Source organism: Sphaerodactylus townsendi, linkage group LG06 (genome assembly GCF_021028975.2).
Source record: "Sphaerodactylus townsendi isolate TG3544 linkage group LG06, MPM_Stown_v2.3, whole genome shotgun sequence".
Lineage (NCBI taxonomy): Eukaryota > Metazoa > Chordata > Lepidosauria > Squamata > Sphaerodactylidae > Sphaerodactylus > Sphaerodactylus townsendi.
Genome location: NC_059430.1, coordinates 31,778,186 through 31,803,766, shown reverse-complemented (window position 1 = coordinate 31,803,766; position 25,581 = coordinate 31,778,186). Strand labels below are relative to the sequence as shown.

The following is a 25,581-nucleotide window of genomic DNA, read 5'->3' as shown; positions in this document are numbered from 1 at the left end:
GCACGCCTTGTAATTCCTCCTACTGCTGACCAGGGGCATGAGAGTGGCTTTCCTAAGAATAATTAGTAAGTTGATGGCAGGGGTGGGATTCATAGCAGAGTTCTAATCACATGGATATAACAAGTGAAACTTTTTGAAGATACTTTCAATTTCAGGAAAAGCATCTTACGATTAAATTTGACATATTGTACTGCTTTTTGAAGGCACCAAAGTAAGGCTAGATAATGGTGGCCAACCCTACATGCCCTACTTCTGGACTGCTGAATAGACTCCCTGTTTTCCTCACCCAGTGGATCTTTCAGTGTAGTGATTTGTGAAGTTGCCCTGGAATTCTTCTCTGCTGGGGCTCTAGGTCAAGAAGTAGTCATTTTTCAAGAGTGCTCTACTTTTGCCATTGTTTTGCTATAGGGGAAATATTTAAAACCCTCATAGAAATTTTCTGACTTCCTCAACTGTTCTAGATTTTTTGCACCTAGTCTTACTGTGATCAAGGATGATCAAATATGACAGCCACTGTATGGTTATTGATGAAAATTGCTCTCCTGTGGTTAGAGTTCTGCATGGTTGTCTACTTCTCTTGTGAACCTTCTCACAAAATAAGCAACAGCGCTAGCTCCCTGGGGCTGATGGCAGTGGCACCAATACAATGAAGTCAGGGTGCCCTAATCACATCCAACATAGATTATTGTAATGTGTTTTTCATGGGGCTGCCTTTGAAAATGATACAGAAACTTCAACTGGCCCAAAATGCAGTGGCAAGCTATTGTCTGGGATTGGTTACAGGGTTCTTATCACCCCTGTACCCTATCTGCTCTGATTACCCATCTGTTTCTGAGCAAAATTCAAGGCCCTCAATGACTTGGGGCCAGGATACCTGAAAGATTGTCTTCTCCCATACTATCCAGCCTTTCAGTTAAGATCTGCCTTTCAAGCCCTGCTCTCTGTGCCCTCCTCCTTCAGAGATGAGGCAGGTAGCGACTAGAGACAGGGCAATTTCTGTAGTGGCATCTTGCCTCTTGAATGTCTTCCATCTTCCATCAGGTACCTGCTTTACTTTCTTTTAGTCACCAGGCCAATCACATCTAGTCAGGCGTTTAAAATTATTGGTTCTAACTTGCCAGGTTTCTAAATGGTCTGCTTCTATATATTGTTGAAGGCTTTCACGGCCAGAAACAACTGAATCAGCCCATTGGTCAAAGTCTTTGTTCTCTAACCTGACTGGCAGCAGTTCTCCATGACCTCAGATAGGGATTAAATATCAACAACTTCCTGGTCCTTTTAATTGGAGATGTCAGGGCCTGAAGCTGGGACCGTCTGTGCTTTACCACTGAGCCACAGCCCTACATTTTCTGTTCAGTTACATAAGAGAGGGTTTGCTCAGGGATAACATTAGGGCTGAACTATGCAATACATTGTCCTCATGTTGCCCTACCATGTCTATCCTGGTCCTGTGTACCAAATGTTCAGTGGAAGTTCTATGCTGAGAACGTAATTCCCAGGCATCTGTGGGAACTTAGTCCCTTTTCCTGTGTGCTTTGATCTTGATCCAAATTGGTCTTTCACGCACCTGTGGATTATGTTCTGAGCATGGAACTCTCAAGTCACATCTGGTTGACAGAGTGCGGAGGGCAGAATATGTAATGTCTAGTTCATACCTTCAGAGTGCTCCTATTTCATGAGTGCTGTTTATTCCTTTTGGGATAACATATCCCTTTTGAGATAAACATTATGCAGGAATGTTCCAGAAAGTTGTCAATTATTCATATATAGTATGCACCATTTTTTTGACTTTTTATTAAAAATTATCTTATTCCATAATTTTATGCTGTGTTATTTCCAGTATGGTGTCATTCTTTCATTCTTGTTATTGCCTGGGAATCTAAACATAGCCCATTCTGAGTCCAGTCCAAAAGAGCTTTACCCAGCAACACAGTCAGTAGTGCTACTGCGGACACTGTCAATATGTCTAGCAAATTAGAAAGACAAACAGCACATGCTGCTGTTTGTCTTTTTTTCTTGTACTCATCATCCTTAGACTGAGATGGGTGACTGGAAACTCAGTAGTTGTACAGGGGAAAGACAGCTGAACTTCATGGGATATGGTGGGGGGGGGACACCCAGTTCCAGTCCTGTGACATCAGTCTTAAGGTCATCACAGAGCAAGATGAACCACATGATTTGCATGTGGATTTTTCGTGCACAGTGCTACCTAATCCCCAAGAATGGAGGATTGCTTATAGGAATGCTGACTTAATGGGGACTGGTGCAGCTCTAACAAGCACAACCAGGCAGTGCTCTTCAATACCCCATCATTATATTTCCTAAAATACAAGATGGTGGTGAGAGAGAGATTCTGAGTGTAGTAATACTACGTTTTCCAGTCTTTTCTGTCAAAAGACCCATCTTTTCTGTCAAAAGACACAATGCACACAGATTTTTTCCTGCTGAAGTGTGTGTGGTGCAATGGAACAGGGTGCATAGGAAAAACTCCCACAGGATTGCATCCAGAGTTATTACAAACTGTATGATGTTCTGTGTATTATTTTTATAAGAGCAATAATTGGGGATTTCTCTTTAGCAGATTTCTCATATTTCATAAAATCTGCATACAATTGGGTTATACAAATGTAGCCCTGAACAAGACGCCACATCTATAGTACAAAGTTAACCATCATGATTGTTAACAAAACCTCTCTAAACCCTGGAAACTGTAACCCTGGCCGGAAAGATGTGATTTGACCAAGCAAAAGAGCTGAAGTAATGGGAGACAAGCGACTAATAGCTGTGCACTAATTTTAGTAGTCTGCTTGGTACACATGCTTAATGCTGTACAAAGCCCTAGCTGCTGAATTTCCTGAGCTATAGTTTACTATAAGATAGGTCTGTAGAAATGAAGGATTATCACTCAGGGATAAGCAGTTTTAAAACCGCAATCTAAGATACTTAAATAAGAAATTCCAGTTCTAAGTAAAGAGCAATCCATTGTTGTTGCATTACATTTGATTGAGAACGCCTTCTCTTTTTCTTTACAGATGTACAGAGGTTTTGAAAAGATGCCACATGTTCAGTACATCTACACAGAGGCCTCTGAAAGTCTTTGCGGGGTCAAGCTTGAAGTCAACAAGTACCAGTATATGATTACAGGTAAAGTAGCAGAAGAGATTCTCTGGCACAGCTTACTTGCAGGGTGTTGTTTTTTGAACAGTGTTTGGGGAGAGACAGAAACTCTTGGCAAATGCATCTGATTTGCAAATGAACGCTAAGCCCCGCAAACCTGTTGTCTCCGGGGTCTCAGGAGAGAAAAACGTCTCTTCAAATAATTGTTGTGCTAAACTTGTTAGTGAAAGATGCCAGGGATTGGACCTAGGGCCTTCTCTATGTAAAGTGTGTGCTTTTCAACCAAGCTAAAGCTTCTTCCCAAAGAAAGGAGGGTCTCCGTTATCCCCACTGTACCAATTTGGAATGAATTGTCTGTCAGTAAAAGACAGCTGTGGGAAATTATCCACAAATTCAGAATTCAAATTCAAATTGGGAGATCTGAATAATAATTGGGTATGTTAAATATCAATTTGCCCAATTAAACCCTTTAACCCATTTCCCCCCTTAAGTGCATCATTCACAATTAGAAAAATATATCTTTGCAGTTTTACAAGTAAATTGAAACTAAGAAGCTGGCACAACAAATGTCTTGTACCACAATTTGTTTGATTGAACAGGAAGCCATGATGTTTCCTTTCATGTGCCACACAGGAGGGGTTTCTGGAGCTTCCCTGCCATAGGAAAACCAGCACAGGGAATGTTAGTCTCTTTTGTTATTGTTGTTGTTAAGTCACATATGACTTTTGGTGACCCTGGTTGGGTTTTCAAGGTAAGAGGGGTTCAGAGGGGGTTTGCAGTTGTCTGCTTCTACAATACAACTCTGGTATTGTTTGGAGGTCTCCCATCCAAATACTTGCCAGGGTCAACCCTGCTTAGCTTCTGAGATCTGATGATAGCCTGGGCTATTCAGGTCAGATTTAGTAGCGTAATAACTAGAATGGCTAATTTGCAAATGTTTTCCTAGGCCGAGTATACGATGGAAAGGTCTACACTGGGCTGTGCAACTTAAATGAGAAATGGGATCAGCTGACCCTAGCCCAACGCAAAGGACTGAACCATCGTTATAACCAAGGCTGTGGCTGCAAGGTATGTGCTGTCTCCCCCACAAAATCTTCTAGATTTGCCAACAGTTTAATAAGGATGTCCTGGGAGGATAGTCAGGAAATTCCATTTGCACATTGTTAGCTCCATACTGTCATTGCAGTATAGCCATTTGCAGCTAGACCGACTTCTCCAGATAGGACAATCCAGTTGTGAATTATTGCTGCAGCAAAATGGTAGCACATTGGCCAATGATGTGTACAGCCTGGGAAAGCAGAGCAAGGCAACATTATAAAGACCAGGAATCCCCTCAAATGGTATTGCCTTTTCTGTGAGGCTTATGTGCAATCCAGATTGATGGGAGAGAGTGGAAGTGACCAAGGGATGGCACTGCAAAGGTGGCACCATGCTGTCTCCACAGCTGCTGCAGGTGGCATGGAAAGGAGGGTAATTCAAAAACCTCCTGCCGCCCAAATTGCCCCATAACCCAAACAAACTTACAAAAGTGTGTCTTAAGTCTGAGGGCTCTGATGCTGGAACACCAGTTCTCTGGCTGGAACACCAGTGGAAGCCAACTACAGTTGGCTTCATCCCGAGGAACATCCCAGTCCACCACACCCCCTGAACTGGTGTCCGCTTGGATGTCAGCATTGCTCCCCGGTGGTGTCCACTTCCAGGTCTCACTGGTGCAGAGCTGTGGGGTGCCCAGCCACTGCGCCTTTACTCTCTCCTGGTGGCATGACCCTTTTGCTGGCAGAGAGGGCAAACACATTGGTGTGTTTCAATGTCCAGTTATCCCCTCTCAATGCGCACATGTTGCCAAGTTGAATACAGCATGGGATTAGCTAGTTTTCAAAGTGCTAAACATATGTTTTCCAAGCTACTTTCCTGCAGAATAATGTGTTAGGATGGTTACTCTGAAGTATCCAAGGCTGTTATTTTTCAGAGGAAAGGGTAGAAGTGGTACACACTTTTTATGGTATAGGAGGAGAGAGAGAGCACTGATGCCATGATGTGATTTAAAAAAAATATTTTGAGCCAGCTCCTCACTTGTTTCATTTCTGTAACCACAGATCAAGCCCTGCTACTACCTTCCCTGTTTTGTGACCTCCAAGAATGAATGCTTGTGGACGGACATGCTCTCCAACTTTGGCCTTTCAGGGTCCCAGTCAAAGTATTTTGCCTGCATCCAGCAGAAGGAAGGCTATTGCAGTTGGTACAGATCATGGGCACCTCCTGATAAGACCATCATCAATGCGACAGACCCCTGAACACCCAACCCCTTTTCTTATTTCTTCTGTCCCATGTGGCTGAGCGTTCTTTGGACACTAACTTGTATCAGATCATGATGAAAACTATGATATTAGTGCCTGTTTCTTGCAAATTTTAGCACTTCAAACTTTTTTTTAAAAAAAAACCTTTCCTGTCTTAATTGATTATTTGTTGTTTTAAATCACTTTTTTTTTAAAAAAAAGAATTGCTATCACCCCTTTTGTTCAGAAAATGTTTGTCTGGGAATTTGTGTTTACATACCAGATAAATAAGGGAGTACTTGCTCTCCATTATATATCATTATATATATAGCAATACAATCTATATTTTTGTAGGAAAACAAAAATCTCAAAAATTTCCTAGCTGGGTTTTTGAATCACAGTTCCAATACTTTCTTCTTGCTTCCTAAACTGCTTCTTCATTTATGCATTCAGCATGTAGACAAAATGAAACCAGTCAGGATTAAAAATTGAGAACAAGCTGCATGCCTGAGGGAGGATGAGAAAATTATGATGTTTGTACTGGATGGAGCAGTGAGAGAATCCAGTTGACATGTAGTTAGAAGCACTATGTCAAAACACCTGCCATGTGCCAAATGCGTTCCATGGTAGCTCTGGATTTGCACAGAGCATAAACAATAGCTATTTAAAAACCAGCTCCAATTAATGGAGATAATCTCTCTTCTAGTCCCATTGAGAACCAAATCAGCTCTACACTTTTTTGTGTTTCGGTCTGGCTGTAGAGTTGCCCTTCAAACAAATAGAAAAGCTAAAATAAATGTAAACAAATTAATACAAAATAAAATAAACATACAGATATCTGGATTCGGGGACAAGGAGAGCAGCAGAGAAAGGGGATAAAAGATGACAATTAGGGCTAAGAAATTAGCTGCCAAAATAGTGTTTTACTGAACTAAGATGTATATAGATATGATGACATAAGCTATTTTTGACAGGACATGGAACTGTTTCATGCTATAAGCAATGAAAGGTTTGATTCTTTTGCTTAAAAGGAGCGATCATACATTCCAAGTCACTGCTTATTATTTTATTCTTGTTTAACTCTAAAAGATGTTGGAATGTCAGTGTTTCTACACTAGTGATAATAATCTGTGTTTATTCGCCACACTATGTGTTTTCCTTCCCCCACTCTACTTTCAGTCACACAACTGTTTTTGAGATTGAAGGGTCGCCATGCCATTGACAATGCCCCGGTCGATATTCACCCAACAAAAGAATGAATTAGAAAATCAGTATTCAAGTGATGAAATGGTCTTGTGAAAAGGCCTCAAGATGGCAGGCTAACCAAACACACTGGAAAACATCCAGTTTCTTGGACTTTTAGGAGAATGGTAAAAGTTGTATCACATAGGGGTTGGGTGAGGGCACTGGTGTCTTTTCATAATATTACATTGTCAGGTGACTACTGGGAGGGGAATAGTTACCCTCTGGTAATTTCCCCTCAGAACTGGTTTGTATCAGAACGCACAGTGAAAGCAACAGAAACTGCACAGACAAGATGGGGAGAGAATTTATAAACTCATTTCTACATACTCAGAAGAATGCATTTCTTAAAGCTCTAGGTCTGGATGAGCTAAAGGATCATTTCTGAGGGATAATGTGATGGACTCCTTCAGACATGCTTAAGCAGATCAGTGGTCAAAGACTTCGTATGCGTTCTGGCAGCATGGATTTATGAGCAGGCTGTCCCATCTTTTCTGTAGACTGAATGATTTGTTTGTTTTTATAATGGAAAAATATAATATAAAAATCTCTTAATAAAAAATAAAACGTATTTTACACTTTAATGTTGTCAAGCAGTAGGGTTACTGATGAGACGGGCAACTATATTTTACTGAGGTTACGGTGTGGGACGAAAGGCCAACACTTAACACTAGTTCTGTTTTCTTTTTTTATCACTGTCATTATTTATCTTACATGTATATATGTTCAGCTCTTGTAGGGAAAAGGAGCTGTCATGGGCTGGAAATTGCCTTGTGAAAAGTATATAGCCATTTCCACCCCCCATACACACACACCCCCCACCCACCCCCCACCCCCCACACACGTGCTGAAATCAACTGTTCAATCCCTTTGGGCAAGGGTGCCTCACAGGTGTCCTAGAACTCCCGCACCTGGAAGAGATTGCTGAGCTGGGGTTCAGAACTGCAATCCTATACCACGATAGTTTTCAGGTAGGAGCAGACCACGTAGTAGAACAGTCCCTGGCTGTACCTGTTTTAGATTGGAAGTGGAGGCCACATGTCCATGAGAAGAATCCATGCCCATAGAAAATCAGCATGTCAGAGAGAATAGATTAATGACTAATAATTTTCTTTGTGCAGAAAATATATTCAATAGTCCTTTCATGTGATCTCCAATGTGCTGTCTGGAGTAGCACATTCCATGTTTATCATGTGATTTTGCATAGACTGATCCTGATAGCTCAATTGCAGTCAGAATTGGGCCACCAACAAAAGCTTTCAGGGATCATGCTGGTGTGAACCAAGGCCCTGAACACTTGTGTGATGACAGGGCATCCCAAGAAGAAAGTGAGAGTTATGTTTTAGAGTTATGTTTGGCTATGTTTTAGAGTTACACAATCAAAGCTTTGCATGGATTTCCAGAAGGAAGATCTTACCCCTTAAAGAGGCTCATTGCTCAAGGCTTACTGGAACGTTCAAGTCTTATTGGAATGTTCACAGTGCCATTGTTGATTAAAGGGATCTTGAACTAATGTTTTAGAAGAGCCAGAGGAATGAAATTGACTAGTCACAGCTGCCTTATGGCAACCCTGTAGGGTTTTCAAGGCAAAAAAACAGAACAGAGGTGCTTTGTCCTAGCCTGCCCCTCTATAATAACCCTAGACTTCCTTGGTGGTCTTCCAACCAAATAGCAATCAGGGCTGACCCTGCTTAGTGTCCAAGACCTGGTGAGATGGGGCTAGCCTCGGCCATCCAGATCAGAGCACCTCTTACTCCCAAGAAAACTGAAATGACTGGGATTTGTCTTCAGACACTTCCACTTTAATGCTCAATCACAAGTCTTGACAGAACCTCATACAGAAAAGGCTGCCTAACTGAACACTGAGAGTGGAAAGTTACACAGCAAGTGCTGGCAACAGCAAATGCTCCTCTCAGCTGCATGACCAAGGGCTATCTTCCCATTATAAGGGCTATCTTCCCATTATACAATTTTTTAAAAAGTCCTGTGCAAGAATGCCATAAAGAGCATGGATTCAAAACTGCTGCTGTGCATATCACAATATCCCTTAATACTGTATTAATAACTTCACAACTTTAAAGATCTGATGAACTGTCAACAGACAAATCTGGAGATCTTATGACTTAATAAAATTGCCAGACATCTACCTTCCTACTGAAATTGGTCTAGTCTATTCCAGCCTCCTTAAAATGACTTTCGGACTTGAGTTTTAAAAATTCTCTCTACCAGTTCTTTTTTACTTTTGGAACAGATGGATGTTATCCATTTAAGTACAGTCACGTATGGATTGGTGGTGCCAGTGCAGGCAGGGGGAGGAGCAATGGGAGGAACCCCCTCATTTAGCACCTGCAGCAGTGGCATATAAAACTTTGGCTTATCATCCTGGGGAGTCCCATTGCTGAAGATAAAACTGGCCTCAGATCGTCCCCTGAAATGCAAGAAGAGGAAGCAGCCTGTTGTTGACTGGGATTTTAATTTCTATTTCTACTGACTGGCAGCTCTGTGGGGTTTTATTATTTCCACCACCTGAAAAGACCGTGGCTGGCACACCACAGTACTGATAATGTGGAAATGTTCTTATGCAGGCTATCATATATCTATGTGCTTTGTAGCAGAAAAATCAAAATTAGGCCACCTTTCCAACACGAGGATTTTTATTTTGCATTTTGTGTTGCAGAACGCTAAACTTATTTTGGAGCAGTGCAACCCTTCACCCAACAATAAATAAGGATGGGGCCACATAATTTTTTTTCTTCTAAAGGGATGCAAAGGGAGGAAAAAATAGTAAGGGGGAAAAACCCCAGCAAAATACATTTATTTTGGAACATTTCCAAAATCTTCAGTACTTACAGCTTTAAAAAATTAAGATACTGGGTATATATTAATTTTTTAGGCGTAAAGTGCTTTTCAGCCTGTTGTTTACTCCCACAATCACCTTGGCCGTCATTCCCATTTTATAAATTGCCTTGACAAAAATGCAACTTCTACCCAGGTATGCCTGACCCAAATTCAACCTTCTGCCCACCATACTTGCTGTCAGTACTAAGGCTACTAAGCTTAACTTAGCATTTGGCATTTAAACCTGAGCCGTACCTGTTCAAGTCATTTGGAACCTTTCCGCTGATCCTAAACGTTTTGGTTTGTGCTAATCGATTCTGTTTCAAAGGAAACCAATGCTATGCCTCTTCATTCAGAAGCCAGCCCCAATGAACTCGATGACATTTAGTTCCAGAAAAGGGTGCAGAGGACTGTGGTCTTAATCTGCCCTTCTTTATCACCATCCTGACAATTCTGGACATTTGTGAGTGGTCTGGGAGAAACATCCTCCACAGAAGGAACATACTTTTTGCTAAGTTTTGTAGCACTGTTTACAGTTTTCCTCCTTGTTTGTTATTTATAAATTTTATATCCATTGAATGTATATTGTCTTTTAAGGTAATAATGTTCACTTTTTATAGTGCCCTTTTATTCTAAAACAATAAAATGTTTTATTTCTATCAGACACTGTCCTTTTTTGTGCGTTACTTCATTTCAGAAGTATCTTGCAGGTCATTTTGGGTTGAAAACAGAAGGGTGAAATAAAGTTCTTAGGTTCTTGGAAGGCAACCCTACCCATCCTTATGAAAGAGTAAGCCCCGCTCATTGCAAGTGAAAGCATTTAGGATTGCATCTCAATCTTATTCATTTTTAGTTGACTCCAAACCCCTTTGAGGATGAGTTAACAATACATTTAAATCATTAATCTGGCAAGGGCACATAAGATTGTGGCATAGGTTTTCAGCCCCATCCAAAGTGTGTGTGTGGGGGGGGGGGGGGATCTGCTCTAAGAGTGGTGTGCTGGCCACACTGGCAGATTTGCCTCCCTGGGGCACTTACCCCGGCAGAGGGGGGTTCCCACTATTGTGCAGCCACCAGAGCCCCCCCAATGCTGGAACTTGGCTCTGGCTCCATATCAGCATCCCAATGCCACCATTGCTGGCATAGTGAGGGCAGGCTGGAGGAGCCTCCTGGTCTTTGCTGGCATTATGATGGCAGGCCACGGACCACACAAGCCAGCCTTTTGACTGGCATAAGTCTGATGCAGCCCATTGAGGCTTCTCGGCAGTGGGGAGGCTTTCTGACTTCCCAAAGCCACGGAGAAGCCTCTTTGGGGGCATCTCATGGAGGCTGCCTGCCTCTAAAATATCTACAAGTTGGAAGGGAAATATGAAAATTATTATTCATTTCTCTAACTCATTCAGATTTGGGGTTGCTGTCATTCCTGGCCATTGCAATTTCCTCTTCACCTTGTAAATGTACTTCAAAATTGGGAGCAGAATCCGTTATGCTTTGATCATTTATGTGCCCCTTTCAAATCTTGTTCTTCTGCTGCAGACCAACCTGGCTGTCCCCCTGAATACAGATCAGGCAGCTTCTTGTGCTTGCCATGATCATTTCTGAAATGTAGATATTACATTTTTTTCTCTGCTATACACATATTACATTTTTCTCTGCAGTCCATTAGGATTGTCAGCACAGCTGCAATGAATTCTGTGTTTTATTAATTTATTTATTCAGATATTTCTATGCAGAGTATGCAGCAATGTGGACTGGTACATTAGCAGCTACCATGAGAAGCACATGAATGAGATAAAAAAGATGCCTTTCCGAACGTACAAAACTGATCAAATGAATCAGCAAAATCAGAGGAGTGTGTTCAAATGGGCACATCTGTGAAAAGGCATGGCCATACACCCATTTTCCTTTGCAATCTTGAAGACGCAGACATTTACATCAAGACATTTTCATCTGAACAAAAATTCCCCTTTGTAAGACACACATGTCTTCGTCAGTAGCACAATAATTGATTTCATGTACCCCTGTTTTCCCATGGGTTCTCTCAACTAAGCAAAAGAGGGAAAGAAATTTTCCTTTACCTTACATAATCAGAGTCCCTTCCTCTGTAGGATACCATGTATCATCCAACAAAATAAAGATACTCACCATCTGCTTATGGCTTGGAAAGAATGATTGCTCCACAAGAGGGAACTTCTCAGGACCCAGAGAATTGAAGATTTTAATTAGCTGAGAGAACTGGAGACAAACAAAGAGAACTCCTGTAAGTTTACATGGACAAAAAAAATCATACAACTGCTCCTATCTTACTCGAAGTTATCAAATTCTGAGTCACGCACTACTCCTTACATGCTTTGCAACAACATGGCAGGGAGAATTCCAGAAGAGGCAATTTCCACATCACACTGGTGTAGTGATGAAGAAATTGCAGCTGATGAACATCTCATTGTCATAAACTGTAGAAGGTACAGTTTCAACAAACTTCAGGACAGCTCAGAAGCTGAAAATAAAATTCCTGTAACCTTTTTTCTCACTGGATTATGATAAAGTACATAGGCATAGTAAATACATTTTGATGCCTATTTTCTGTGTTGGGCTCTGCAGACGTTTAAAAAAAAACCCCTCTGAAACTTTTACTTGTTACTAAATCACCAGAGCCTGCAATTTTGGAATATTTATCTCCTTTGAATAAGAAGATAAAAGGACAGAATCCTTCAGCCTTATGAAGTGTGCCTACCAAAAGGTTAGTCCCTTACATAAAGGGTTTTACATACATATAACACCAGTTTCTGGGCTACCTCTAACTCTCGTGAGATCAAGGAATGTAACTAGAGGTGGGATAGGGATACACCAAAGAGGTTCTCTCAACCCAGTGCTACAAGGGGAAAAGTTTTGACATTTACAATGCAAATAAGTTATGTAAAGTCCAAACTTCAGCTCAAACACTGGCATCAACAGGTACAGTGGCTAAACTTATCCTCCATTCTAGTAAGACCCTCAGTGTACCCTTTACTGTTCCCCATCTGGGAATTCTGTCATTTAGGTCGGGTAGGGGATGCTGCTGGTCATATGGGACTTTTCAGTTTAAAAAAGAGATGACTGGATGGAGAGGAGAGGGGATATGACAGAAGTTTATAAAATTATGCACAAGGTGGAGAGAGTATTCCTCACCAGAATAGCCCAGGGTATTGATCTCTTCAGAGCTTAGAAACTAAGCAGGATTCACCTTGGTCAATATTTGGCTGGGAGACTACCAAAGAATACCAGGATGGCAATATAGAGACAGACAATGGCCAGCTACCCCTGAATGTCTCTTGTCTAGAAAACCCTGTGTCATGAATCAGCTTGATGTCAAAAAGAGAGAGGGGACAGAGACAACTTTTTCCTCCCTCTTCCAAATACAAGAGCTTGGAGCATCCAACAAAATTAATGATAAGTAGATTCAGAACAGACAAAAGGCAATACTTCTTTATTCAACAAGTGACTAAAATGTGGAATTTGATGCCACAGGCTGTAATTAATAGCAACAATAATAGATGGCTATAAAAGGAGATAAGACAGCCTCAAGGAGGGTAAGTCTATCAACACTTACTAGCCATGGTGACTAAAGTGAACCTCCACACTCAGAGGCAGTAAAACTTTGCATACTAATACCAGGAGGTATCATCATGTGAAGTCTTTGGACTTTATGTCCTGCTGTTGGCCCTCACCACCACGTGAGACAGGATTCTGGCCATTCTATCAGATGACCCCATGAAAATCTATAATGAAATCTATAATCTGTTTCCCCATGAAATCTATAATGGTACCACTGCAACCTGTCTGCAACCTGTCTCCTGTGCTTGTTCCTTATCGTCACTGAGGAGGGAAAGAACTTCAAATCTATTCTGTAGCTTCAAACTCACAGAATGCTCCCTGGTTGCTCTACCTTTATGTTTCACATTCCTCCAATTGCTCACTGTGTTTGAGAGTCGCTGTCCTCCTCAGAGACATCTCCAGTGTGTTCCCCACAAAGTATTGTTTGTTCCACTCTGCCCAGAAAATCCTCATTCTGCTTAACAGTCTGAAGAATCAATACTTGTGCCTCAAGCTGCTGGACCTTCTCTTCCAAGAGATCAACCAACTTGCACTTGCTGCAGGTATAGCAACCCATATCCTCCAGCAAAAAAACAAAACAAGACATACTACAGCTACTGCAGGTGACAGCAGCAGCCCCCTGACTATCCATATTCAGTAGTCCAGAAACATATCTATGGGCCTCTCTTTCAAAAAGTCCTCCAATTAAACTCCGCCACAAAAAATGTGTGTGGAGATCTCCTGCTATTACAACTGATCTCCAGACTATAGTGATCACTTCCCTTTGAGAAAATGGTTGCTTTAGAGGATGGATTCCATGGCATTGTACCCAGATGAGGGCCTTCCCCAATCCCTGCCCTCTTCAGGTTCGATCCCCCAAATCTCTAGGTATTTCCCAACCCAGAGCTGGAAACCCTATGTTACCGCTTCCCACTATTCACCGTTTTTCCCAAATTCCCAAATTGTTCTCATTTCCGTGATTCATTTATTGCATTTTTATTGAACTGTATTGAATGCATTTATTTACTTTTTAAAGCTGTCCCTAGAGATTCAGAGCAGGAATCGACATTTAGCAGAGCTCTGCATGCCAATCCAGCTCTGCTATAGTTGTCTCATCCCCTTTCTGCATCCCAGTCACTGGCCTTTTACAGAATGTGGATGCGTCATATATAAGCACCTTAGCATAATCATATGCTGGAAGCTGGAAAATAAGTACATTGTCCTAGTCAAACAAATGGCTGTCATACACTGCATACTGTGAGCTCTCCTGGTTCATGCAGTAATAATGCCCAAATCAAAATGACTGAAAACGCCTTATGTAGCCTAGTAATATTAATTCCCAAGGTTTTGCTTTCTTAATTTCTAAACGGTTTACCATAGTAAAAAATCTGTATTCTCTGCCAGGGATGATCTCAGCAATGTAAGTCACAGCTGAAATGCATAACCATCCCACAACTAATTAAATAAAACTGAATATTATTGCCAAATGCCAATCTGAACTCTGATTTTATTCAAGAGAGAAAGGCAAGACTTACTAACAAGTTCACTTGAGCTCCTCTGGGCAATCGAATTCCATGCATCAGTCAACTTCATTGGGGACTGGGGAATGGAGCAGCTATGACTCCATGGTAGAGCATGTTCTTGGCTACAGAAAGTCCCAGGTGCAGTCCCCGGGGAGGGGCTGTGGCTCAGTGGTACAATGTTGACAGTAAATGCTGAAGACCCCAGACTGTGTCTCTGGCATCTCCAGGTAAAAAAATCAGGTAGGAGATGGTGTGAAAGACCTCTGCCTGAAATCCTGGAAAGCTGCTGCCAGTCAGAATGTGGAATTCTGACCTTGTCAGACCAGTGGTCTGATTTAATATAGTGCAGTCTGCTGTGTTCAGTTCTGGTTAATGGAGCTCAGGCAGCAAGAACTGGAAAACAGTTCTCTACACTGCTGCCAGGCAGAGCAGACAATGCTGAGCTAAATGGACCAGTGGCCTGATCTGGTGGTATAAAGCATATAATCAGTTTAAGATGCTGGAATGCAAACTGCAGACAGCTATGACCCCGTGGTACAGCATGTTCTTTGTCTACAAAAATCCCAGATTTGGTCCCTGGGGCTGTGGCTTAGTGGTAGAGCACCAGAAGGTCCCGGGTTCAATCCCCAGTATCTCCAGTTTGAAAGATTAAGTAGTAGGTGGTATGAAAAACCTCTGCCAGAGACCCTGGAGACCTGCTGTCGGCTTAAGTAGAAATGACTGGTCTTGTTGGGCTGATGGTCTGATTCAAGGGAAGGCAACTTCCTATGTTCATTTGCTCAATCATTAGCATGTAGCACATCCTGTGTTTTCACGCAAGATGGACATTTCCTATCTTGCCTCTTTGTTAATTGTAATAATTAGTAGTATGAAGCAGGGATAAGTGGATTAAATTTCATTTTTGTTTCTGAAAGGAGACTCAAGAAGTGTCAAACTACTAATGAAAAATCAGATCTATCCTATCATTACAGAATTTCAAAAACCCGTCATATAAAGTCTTATGTTATAAAATATAGGTTTAAACAGAAAGGTTTTATTTGCCTCCAATTACCAAATCTGAAATTATGTTCACATGGACTGTTAGACAGAGGGCAAGCCAGAACCCCTAGTTTGGGATGTGCATGATACCCTAAGCTAGACATGGGTACCCATTGGTCAAAGAATAAAGCGACCCCTGACTGCTCCTTGTGTAACTCTGCCTCTCCTCACTCATTGCAATCTTCTGTGGCTGGAATAACACTTTCAAACAGACAAACAAACAAACAGACAGACAAACAAAGACTTGGATGATTGAATATGGAGCTCCTTCACACACAGGCATGGCCAAAAATCTCTTGTGTCTCATTTCATATGATTGATTAGTTGAAGTGCCTTTCTACTTTGCACTGGCTTTCAATAATGAAGTTGACAGTGTGATGGATTGATAGCACCCACTCAGAATTATTCCATCGAGGGCTCTCCACCCATGAGGGGGAGGCAGGCATCAGTTAGATCAGACCTGTGGCAGTTGCTGACAGTTGCTTTGGCTGAGGAGAATTTGGCGGACTGGAAAAAGATCAGGAGTTTTAGGACAGCAGATTTAGTGAAGAATACACTGTATTGGTTGTTCCTCTTGTGTTTTGGTTAGATTTACAGGGGAATATGTTACAAAGTTTCTATACTGAAAGTCTATCTGAATTACTTCCCTTGCCTTTTTTTAAAAAATGTTAATTTCATGAGGAAAGTAGCCCTTTAACTTTCTCAAGCCATCCACAATTTTGGCCATGTGGATATAAAAAGGTATTTCTGACTTACTTGGGGAGAGGGGTGTTCCCAGCCATAAGGCTGTCCCTCCCTCTTTTTTTATCCAGAAGTGTGCAGATCCCCTTCTGGGAAAGAAATAGAGTCCTGCTGGTGGCAGCCGTCTGTATTGAAGGAAATAAGGGTGGGCTATAAAGGTTTAGCCATCCTTGAGAGCAAACAAGTCCAGTGCACAAGGGAGTCACCTTCCCCTACCATGAGCTGGTCACTATCCCCAGTTCACCACAGATAGATCTTCTGATGATGGGACATAATGAATGAACCTGAAGAAGGCCACTTACCACCCAGGGCTTGCTGCAGAAATTGTAGATGGAGAAAAAAGAATTGACACTGTGGACACCACCATACTGGAGGCCAATGACAAGGCTGCGGAAGTCCTCTCCAAGGGCCATGCTGTAAGCGTGCTGCCGGATCAGAACAAAGTCAGGCTTGAAGGATCTAGGAGACATAATGATCAGAATATGTTTTTAAAAAGCAAATCAGGTTCTCCTTTTCCTAGCCTTTTGTTTCATTTTACCTTCGTTATCTCCAGTGCATTATGGAAACTGCTCAAATTTAAAGTATGGCTTCAACCATGATTATATCAAAGACATCAATAAATAAAATTCTCCACTGGCTTCCCTGGTATGACTTCCAGGACTCTAAATACTTTCTTCAGAATTTTGATTACTGGCAGGATCATGCAGGAAGAGCTCACGATAATAAATTATGGACAGAAAAGCATCTTTCCAGCAGTTCCCTTCTGAGAATCTTGGATAGATCTGGTGACACTTTTTGCAATGGGCTGGCAGAGAACAAAGCCAGCATCCAAATGCTTGGAGCTAGAGACCAGTTTAAAGACCTGTGTATAGAAAGATTATAAATGGTATTTTGAATGCACACATCTATTAAACACATGTTCAGTGTTAAAAGAAGTTTCCCTTTACCCCAGAGGACAACATTAATAATCTTTCTATTACCCACTATCTGGCTGATAAGAGGCCTTGAGCTGTCATCTTTGCATCTAGCAAAGGCATGTAGAGAGTTGTTCTCACCGAGGCTGCCCTGGAGGCCTTGAATTCCACCTCCCTGGAGACTTGCCAAGGCTCCAGCTTAAGTGTTTTTCTGAAGCAGTTTTAAGACTTGGGCTGTCTTTCAGTAGGCAGGGTGTTTACTAGGCTCCACGTTTTTCATTTTAATTGGTTATGTCACAAATGTTTTTTAAGCTCGTTTGGGGTTTTTTTTCCCAGACTGTACAACTTCAGGAAACTCTTTTCAAGTTTGGCTTGCCTACTACAGAGTCAGTGTGCACTGCAGAAGATTCTGCAACGCATTCCAGGATGGACATTTTGTCTGCACAGTGAACAAACCAGATCAGCTTATGGCTGACTATAGTCCCACATAGTGAGAGCCTTAGAACGCAGCACTGAATGTACCACAAATAGGTGGTAGGTGGATTGCTGTGGTTCGGACTAGCCTTAGGCTTCAGTTTCAACATGCACCGATCTCAGTTGACCCAGAATGCTTTGACTAAATTTGACTAAATTTTGGAGCAGAAGTGCTTTCTTGGTGCTCAAGGCAAAGGAAGGAAAATGCATAATTAGTCAATCCGATGCGACAGGCTTGCACATCAGTGTGGGGTTGATGGCCCCCTCAGGTAATACTCTGAGCCATAAAGCCAACAATTTGGGGGATTTCAGCTACCTAAAAAGTACAATAATCCCCTCAAGAATGTGCAGTCTCAGGTATGTCTGAGCTAATAGAAAAGAACAGTTGTGAAATTTGAACAAATCTTGAGTTGTGTTCCCTGGTTGCAGTTGACACAAGGTCTGTATATAAAAATGAACTTACTGGATTTCATTTTTCTCAGCCATGTGCTCTGTAGCTTAAAAACCTTGGATTGCAGCATCAATACAATCATATCACTGATCTGTATAATTAAGTCTAGGAGAAACATTAGAACCATAGAGTTGGGAAAAGACAATAAAGGCCATTCACTCCAATTGCCTGCCATGCAGGAATACACAATCAAAGCATCCTGACAGATGGCCATCCAGCCTGTGTTGAAAAACCTCCAAACAAGGAGACTCACCAGGGCAGCATTTTCCACTGTCCAACAGACCTAACTGTCAGGAAGTTCTTCCTAATGTTTAGGCAGAATCTCTTTTCTCATAGTTTAAATCTATTATTACATGCCCTGGTCTCTGGAGCAGCAGAAAACAACCTTGTTCCCTCTTCAACCTAGCATCCTTTCAAATATTGAAACATGGCTATCATGTCATTCCTTAACCTTCTCTTCTCTAGACTAAACATACCCAAATCATTTCTCTAAACAGGGCATGGATTCTAGACATGTTACCATTTTGGTTGTTCTATTCTGGATAAGCCCCATCTTGTCAATATCCTTCTTGAATTGTGTGGTGCCCAGAACTGGACACAATATTCCAGGTGAGGTCTTACTAATGCAGAATAGAGTGGTACTATTACATCCCTTGATCTAGACACTATGGTCCCATTGAGGAAAACCAGCATTATACTGGCTTTCTTAGCTGCTGCATTCCACTATTGACTCATGTTCAGCTTGTCATCTACTATGACTCCTAGATCCCTTTCACATGTACTGTAGTCAAGCCAGATGTCACCTGTCTTGTTTCTTTCTGTTGAAATTCACTTTGTTAGTTTTGGCCTAGCTCTCTAATCTGTCAAGGTTATTTTGAATTCTGACCCTATCCTCTGGGATATTAGCTACCCCTTCGAATGGTGTCATCTGCAAATTTGATTAGCATGCCCTCTGTTCCATCATCCATTGATTAAAACTATTGAATAGCACTGTGCCCAGGACAGAACCCAGTGGCACCCCACTAGTCACTTCTAACAGTAGCATTGTCTAGCCCACATTTTACTAGCTTTATCACAAGGATATCATGAATGCCTTTCTCAAAGGTCTCACTGAAATCAAGTTCTGCTACTTCTACAGCATTCCCTTCATCTACCAAGCTTATCATTCTATTACAAAAAGAGAGATAAGATTAGTCTGGCATGACTTGTTTTTGAGAAACATATCTTGTCATTCTTCTAATGCTTTGGCTGGAGGATTACTGAAAACTTTTTTTGTAAAAAAAATCCTCAAACCATTTAAATACCCAGCAATTTAGAACAGCCTTGATTGTGATCCAAATTTTATTTCATTTATATTCCTATTTTTCTTCACAGTGGGGACCTGCTTATATTGTTCTCTGCACCTCCATTTAATCCACACAAAAACCTTTAGAGGTAGGGTAGGCTAACAGTGTGTGACTGGCCAAAGGTCACCAAGCAAGCTTCCAGAACAGAATGGGGATTCAAACCTTGATCTTCCAGATCCTAGTCTGGCATTCTAACCACTATACCTGCCCCTATGTGGACAGAGGGGATGGGTTGGGTGTTGTCTCTGATATCATGCTGAGGTTCTTAGGGTCTCAAGGGTCTCTTAGTCCAACTCTAATATTTGGCTGTGTTGAACTTTGGAGACATTGCCAAAATACAGACCACCAGCAGGAACAGTTTCTCTTGCTCCAGGCTTGCGATACCAAGCTTCAGAAGCCCAAAGCATAAGGCAATGCCAGGATAATTCCCTTCCCACCCCTCCCTTCCTAGCTTGAAACTAGCATGATGAAGAGAGAGAGATTCACATGGTAAGCAAATATGAGAATCCAAATACCGGTAACTCCCCAGTGTTTAATAAGCATGTCTCCATTGTTCCATTTTCCAGTCAGCTTTCCTCCAAGTCTCATACTAATTAGCCGTTTAGAAAGTGTTTTCCACTAACAACAACAGGTGTAGCAAAAATTGAATATTGGCATTAAGTTTGACAAAAAGGAATTTTCTTAAATAAAAGTCACAGCCGAAGATAAGACCAGACAAAAGAAAATTACCACGGGTAAAAGATATAAAGGGATGGGTTAAAAAATGAGCAGAGTGGACTAATCAGGCAAAACAAAACTATCTACAAGACTCCCCAATGGTTTACATATTTTAAAAATTAATTAAGGATTTTTAATGTCACCTCTCAAATGTGCCAAAGATGGTTTCTTAAATGACCACTTTCCTTAAGGAAATAAACGAAATAATGTTATTTGTATCCCATCCTTCCTAGTGAAAGAAGCATACACAAAGTTTTTCCTTTTATCCTCACTGGAGTCTTGTGAGGTAAATTAGGCTGAGAGATGATAGCTGACCCAAGATGAACATCTTAGCTGGGGAAGTACTCACAGCCATAACACTGCAATGGCTTTGTGACATTAATACTACATCAGAGATGACGACTGCTCCAGCTGTCTCATCCTAGTTTGCACCCATTATGTCCATGTTGTACCCACAACTACCTGTCTGAATTGAACTGCTGGAGGACCTCTTTGAACTGAGATAAATTGCGATGGGTAGCCATATTAATCTCAGAGCAGACCTAAGGCTTTAAGGGGGAAAAATTAAATGCTAACCAAGAACTCACAGTAAGTAACAGTGAAAAAAAACCCTATTTCCCAGGGTCAAGTAAAAGTCATCTGGAGTTGTATATGTGTTCAACAGAGTAGAATCAGAGTCCAACATGCTAACCTTTGTTTTCCCCCTCAAAGTGAGACTTAGTAAAAGGCCACGATGAAAGGAAGAAAATTAAGATAAGTATCGTACATGATCAAAAATAGATTCCTGCCGCCCACTATTTAACTAATTACAAAAAAACCAAAACAAAAATCCCACCCTGGATCTGATAGACAATAACTTCTTCTGATAAGGAATGTGAAATGGCCATGGAAAATATTAATCTCTCCAATCTTTCCCCACCCTTGTCTGGTAATAGTCATTTCTGATTTTGTGGCAGCTGCCTGCACTCCAAATGTTTTTCCAATAACTGTCAGCATCTTTCTCACACATCGGCTGGACGCCAGCTGCTGAGGAGTTAAAGAGGGACATTATTCATCCACGAGATAAGCAAACCCCCAATGAGAGATCACCCCCACCCCAACAGCTGTTTAATAGCAGCAATTGCAAAGCAGGCTGCAAAAGACAAAGAGAGAAGAGAGCTTTCTATCTCTAAGGGCGTTGTTTTTTAAAACGTGGTAATGCTTGCTGTTTAAGGCAAACCAATGTGCGTAACAGAATAATTTTTCAACCTTAATATAGATTGCTGCAGGCCAATGATTGGGTACTCAAGTTGTCAAATACATGTTAAGTATGAGGTGCACAGCAGTTGTGTCATGACTGGTATTATAACACTATCAGTCCAGACCGTTGCAATGTAGGTAGGCGTTTGCATATCAGCAACAACCACCATCCCCAGTTGCAGCTGTGGAATATTGTACAAAACATTTGCACAATAGAGAAACTGAGGAAAGAGACAGTATTCATCCTTGAAGGCATTTTGGTCATCACAAGGTTGCCAAAACCTTGGGAAGTTCTTGGAGATTTGAGGGCATTGTCTAAGCTGGGCAGAGTACTTTTGGGGGGGCAGGGAAGTAATGCCATAGAATACCCCCTCCATAGATGCTATTTCCTCCAGGGATGCTACTTCCTCCCATCTGGAGATGTAATTCTTGAAGAATTATTTGCCCCAACTTGAGGCTGACAACCCTAATGACATCACAAAACCAACTAACATGACTCTATGGCAGTTATGGTGAACCTATGACATGAGTGTCAAAGGTGACATGCCACAACATTTTGGGTGACCCGCCAATGTTCACCAACAACTATTCTCCCTGTTTGAGTTTCAGTTATTTTTGGAATTATTTGATTTTTTAATATAATGCATAGCAGTACACATGATTGGATTGGGTGTTTTAAATGAATATGTAAAGCATTGTTTTTCTTTTGTTTAAGGTGGATGGGGTGAATTTTTGACACACTGAGCCCAAAAGATTTGCCACCACTGCTCTATGGCTTTATGCATATGTTTAAAAATGCAAAGTGTGAAAGCAGACATATGCATCCTAATGTATATTAGGATCCAGAATTGGCTAAAAATGGCCACGACTGTAGATAACCACAGCTAAATCTGGACCACTTAGTCAAACGTGTGGTATCTAGCTCCAGGTCTCTGAAGCTAGCCGCTTCAAGTCCAGAATTTGCAGCCTGTAGTACGACCAGCAGAAGTTTTTGTGCTGTTGACCAGGCAAGGGAATACAGTAATTCTAGTATTAACACTACGCCTATCCAGTGCCAGAGGCTCTACTATACATACCTCTTCCTTTTGACTCCTAAGGACTGTTTTGATGCTTCAAGACACCTAGTCCAACATAGCTGATGGGAGCTAGGTTCTAGCTTTATAACCTGAGGTTCCACATTAAGTTACAGAGTCCCTGGCAAGTGAAACTATATATTTGATGAAGTCCTGGAGTTTCTACAACACATATATGGAAGGGCCCATGCACTTTCAACCTGGTAGCAGTATTTTTAAAATAAGATTTCAATGATTGGGTACTCATTACTTTAGCAGAAGACATTTGTTCTATCTGCCAGTCATAGGATGCTTCAGTTATATGGATACAGGCCATTGGGTATGCCATTGTGCCTACAGATTATGAGATCAAGGTGACTGTTCTAAGTACAGCCCATCTGAGGCCGTTTCCGCACGGCCAAATAACAGCGTCCTAGGGACGGAAGCACTGTCCTGGCCATGCCAGAGTGGTGTGAAGGCGCTACTTTAAACCTCGCTACACTAGCGAGGTTTTTGAAAAGTGGCGCCTTCAGGCCAGCGCTGTGCGAACAGCACCGGTGTGAGGGCTTCGCTTTTGGCCCCTCCAGTGTGTGCAAGGCACTTACCTTGCCATCTTGTTCAGCTCCGGGCGGCTGCAAAGACACGCCCACACTGCCCTCTGACACATGGGGGTCGGAGGACAGCATGGGTGTGTCTGTGCAGCCACCCTGAGCTGAACAAGACGGTAAGGTAAGTCCCTTGCACACACCCTGGGCGGCTCCATGCGTAGCCACCCCTGCAAGCAGCGGTGGTGTCGGGGCTGCCCGCGCGGTACCGTGCGAGCAGTCCCAATGCCCCACCGGCTTTATTTAAGCTGGTGGGACGCTGCTGCCGCCGGCTGGGCAGAAACAGCCAAAGCCACAGGGTTTTTTTCCTGGCTTTATAGCACTGCTGTCATTGGATTCTATAGCATTTGATTCATAAGACAAACTCTTTCAACTCTAAAACAGAGTTCATAATGGAAAAATAACAGACAACTGCAAATTTACTGGAAAGTCTTCTATATAAAAACATCGGAACTGTGCCAGCTTTTGCATCATTTGAAACATTAAATCTGTATACAATTTACAATTCAAGCTGTCTGATTTGGCATAGGATATTCAGTTATAGGCAGAGAGATATGCTGCTTTTCTTTTTAAATGTCACTTCTTAAAAGAGAAATGTTTTCCACATTAGTTCCCTCATTCTTCAAAAGTCTACTTCTTAGGATTTTCTCCTAAACTAAAAGTTTTAATGGGAAGCTATAGCTGGCTCCTGAAGTTCTGATTTATGTATATATTATTTTTTAAGGTATCCCTCAGCAAAACTGGCTCCTTGGAACCCCTAGCACAGTCTGTGTGGTATCTACATAACAAATCGGTATCTACATAAAAACTCCAATCACCATCCACAACAGAAAAGGGGCAACTCTGACAGATTGTGCAAAATGAATTTGTGAACCTCATCTCCTCCCTGACAAAATCAATCATCTAGACTGGGCTCTGCAGGCTAATGGCTACTCCACAACAGAAATCAGAAGAGCTTTAAGACCAAGAGAAACCCAGAGGACTGAGGAGAAACAGCCCACCACAGGAAAAATATTTCTACCATACATCAAAGGAATCACTGATCAAATAGGGAAACTGATGAAGAAACATAACCTACAAACCATCTTCAAACCTACCAGGAAAATATAGCAGATGCTATGCTCAGCATAAGACAAGAGAGACCCCCTCACTTCTGCAGGAGTCTATCGCATACCCTGCAGCTGTGGAAAGGTCTACATAGGAACCACAAACCACAGCATTCAAACTCGTATTAAGGAGCACGAAAGACACTGTCGGCTTAACCATCCTGAAAAATCTGCAGTTGCAGAACATGTCTTAAACAAAACTGGCTTCCGGATGAAGCGTTATGACACCTTTCTTTCAAGAATGGTGAGCTTCAGAGCTTTCTAATTTATTTACACAGATTGATGGAACTGGCAAGATTCCCAAAGAATAGACAGCATCTGTTATAGTACCAATATACAAGAAGGGTGAAAATAAAGATCCATCTAATTACAGACCTATTTCACTCCTTGATGCCATAGGAAAATTATATGCCAGGAATCTTTATACAAAATAGGATGAATGGGTGACTGAAAAGCCCTTTCTGGCATTAGAGCAAATAGGATTTAGGCAGGGTTGTACAACAATAGATCATTGCTTTTTGTTACAGTTTTTATAACTACATACATGAACAAACTATTTAAACAATTATATGTTGTTTTTATAGATCAAAATGATAGAGGGAAGTAAGCTATTAGGTCTGAATGGTCAGTGTCGTAGCGCTGTTGTGAAACTGTGCTGGGGAAGAGTGTATTTACTTTTTTTCCAGAGACACCTCCTAATCTTTCAATTCCAATCTGTAATGAGGTCCAAGAGACAATATTCTAACAATGGCCCTTTCCACACAAAACTTTTAAAATGTTTTGAGACAGGGAATAAAACATTTCCCCCATGGAGTTCTGTACTGTTTTTACCCCGAAACATTTTATTTCCAGCCTACAAAATGTTTTAAATGAATCCCTTTTTAAAATGATTCTTGAGGCTGAAATGTTTTCAAATCTATTATGATCTATTGGCTACATTTCCCATGCTTCTCTGCTTCCCTGAACTTCCTTTATGGCACCGTCTTCTGATCTCACTTGTCTCTTTATTGGCAGCCTTTCTATTTTTTTTTTATTTTGGGGGGAGGAGGGCCTAATCTTCAAAAAATCAAGTATACGAGTATAGAATGCAGAATAAGGCTGTGAAGCGTCAAAGCACTGATTCAGCACAGAACTCAAGAAGGGGAGGAGGGAGAATCACTTAATGGTGGCCAGGAATCATTTCGAGGGGGTGAGCGCAGACATACATCGTTGTCAAGGGAGGACTGAAAATGTTTTAGGAATGTTTTAGGGGATTTGTGCGGAAAGGGCCGGTATGTTTCAGAGATTTCTCTAAACTATTCATGGCTTCCAACAGTTCAGTGTAAAGGC

The 25,581-nt window shown here is 41.6% G+C and overlaps 2 protein-coding genes across 4 annotated transcripts in view; one reads left to right on the top strand and one right to left on the bottom strand.

Moving 5' to 3' along the window:
* The window catches only part of TIMP3 (TIMP metallopeptidase inhibitor 3), a 54,758-nt gene extending 47,539 nt beyond the window's left edge, over positions 1 to 7,219 (top strand). The window contains exons 3-5 of the mRNA XM_048500137.1: positions 3,033 to 3,144; positions 4,064 to 4,185; positions 5,214 to 7,219. Of these exons, the coding sequence (XP_048356094.1) occupies positions 3,033 to 3,144; positions 4,064 to 4,185; positions 5,214 to 5,411 (432 nt within the window). The 3' untranslated portion in view covers positions 5,412 to 7,219. The remainder of the gene's footprint in view (positions 1 to 3,032; positions 3,145 to 4,063; positions 4,186 to 5,213) is intronic.
* SYN3 (synapsin III) overlaps positions 1 to 25,581 on the bottom strand; it is a 238,926-nt gene that overhangs the window by 154,601 nt on the left and 58,744 nt on the right. For all 3 annotated transcript variants that reach the window (XM_048500133.1, XM_048500132.1, XM_048500134.1), the window contains 2 exons: positions 16,651 to 16,807; positions 11,619 to 11,708 (listed from right to left, as the gene is read on the bottom strand). In XM_048500133.1, the coding sequence (XP_048356090.1) occupies positions 11,619 to 11,708; positions 16,651 to 16,807 (247 nt within the window). The remainder of the gene's footprint in view (positions 1 to 11,618; positions 11,709 to 16,650; positions 16,808 to 25,581) is intronic.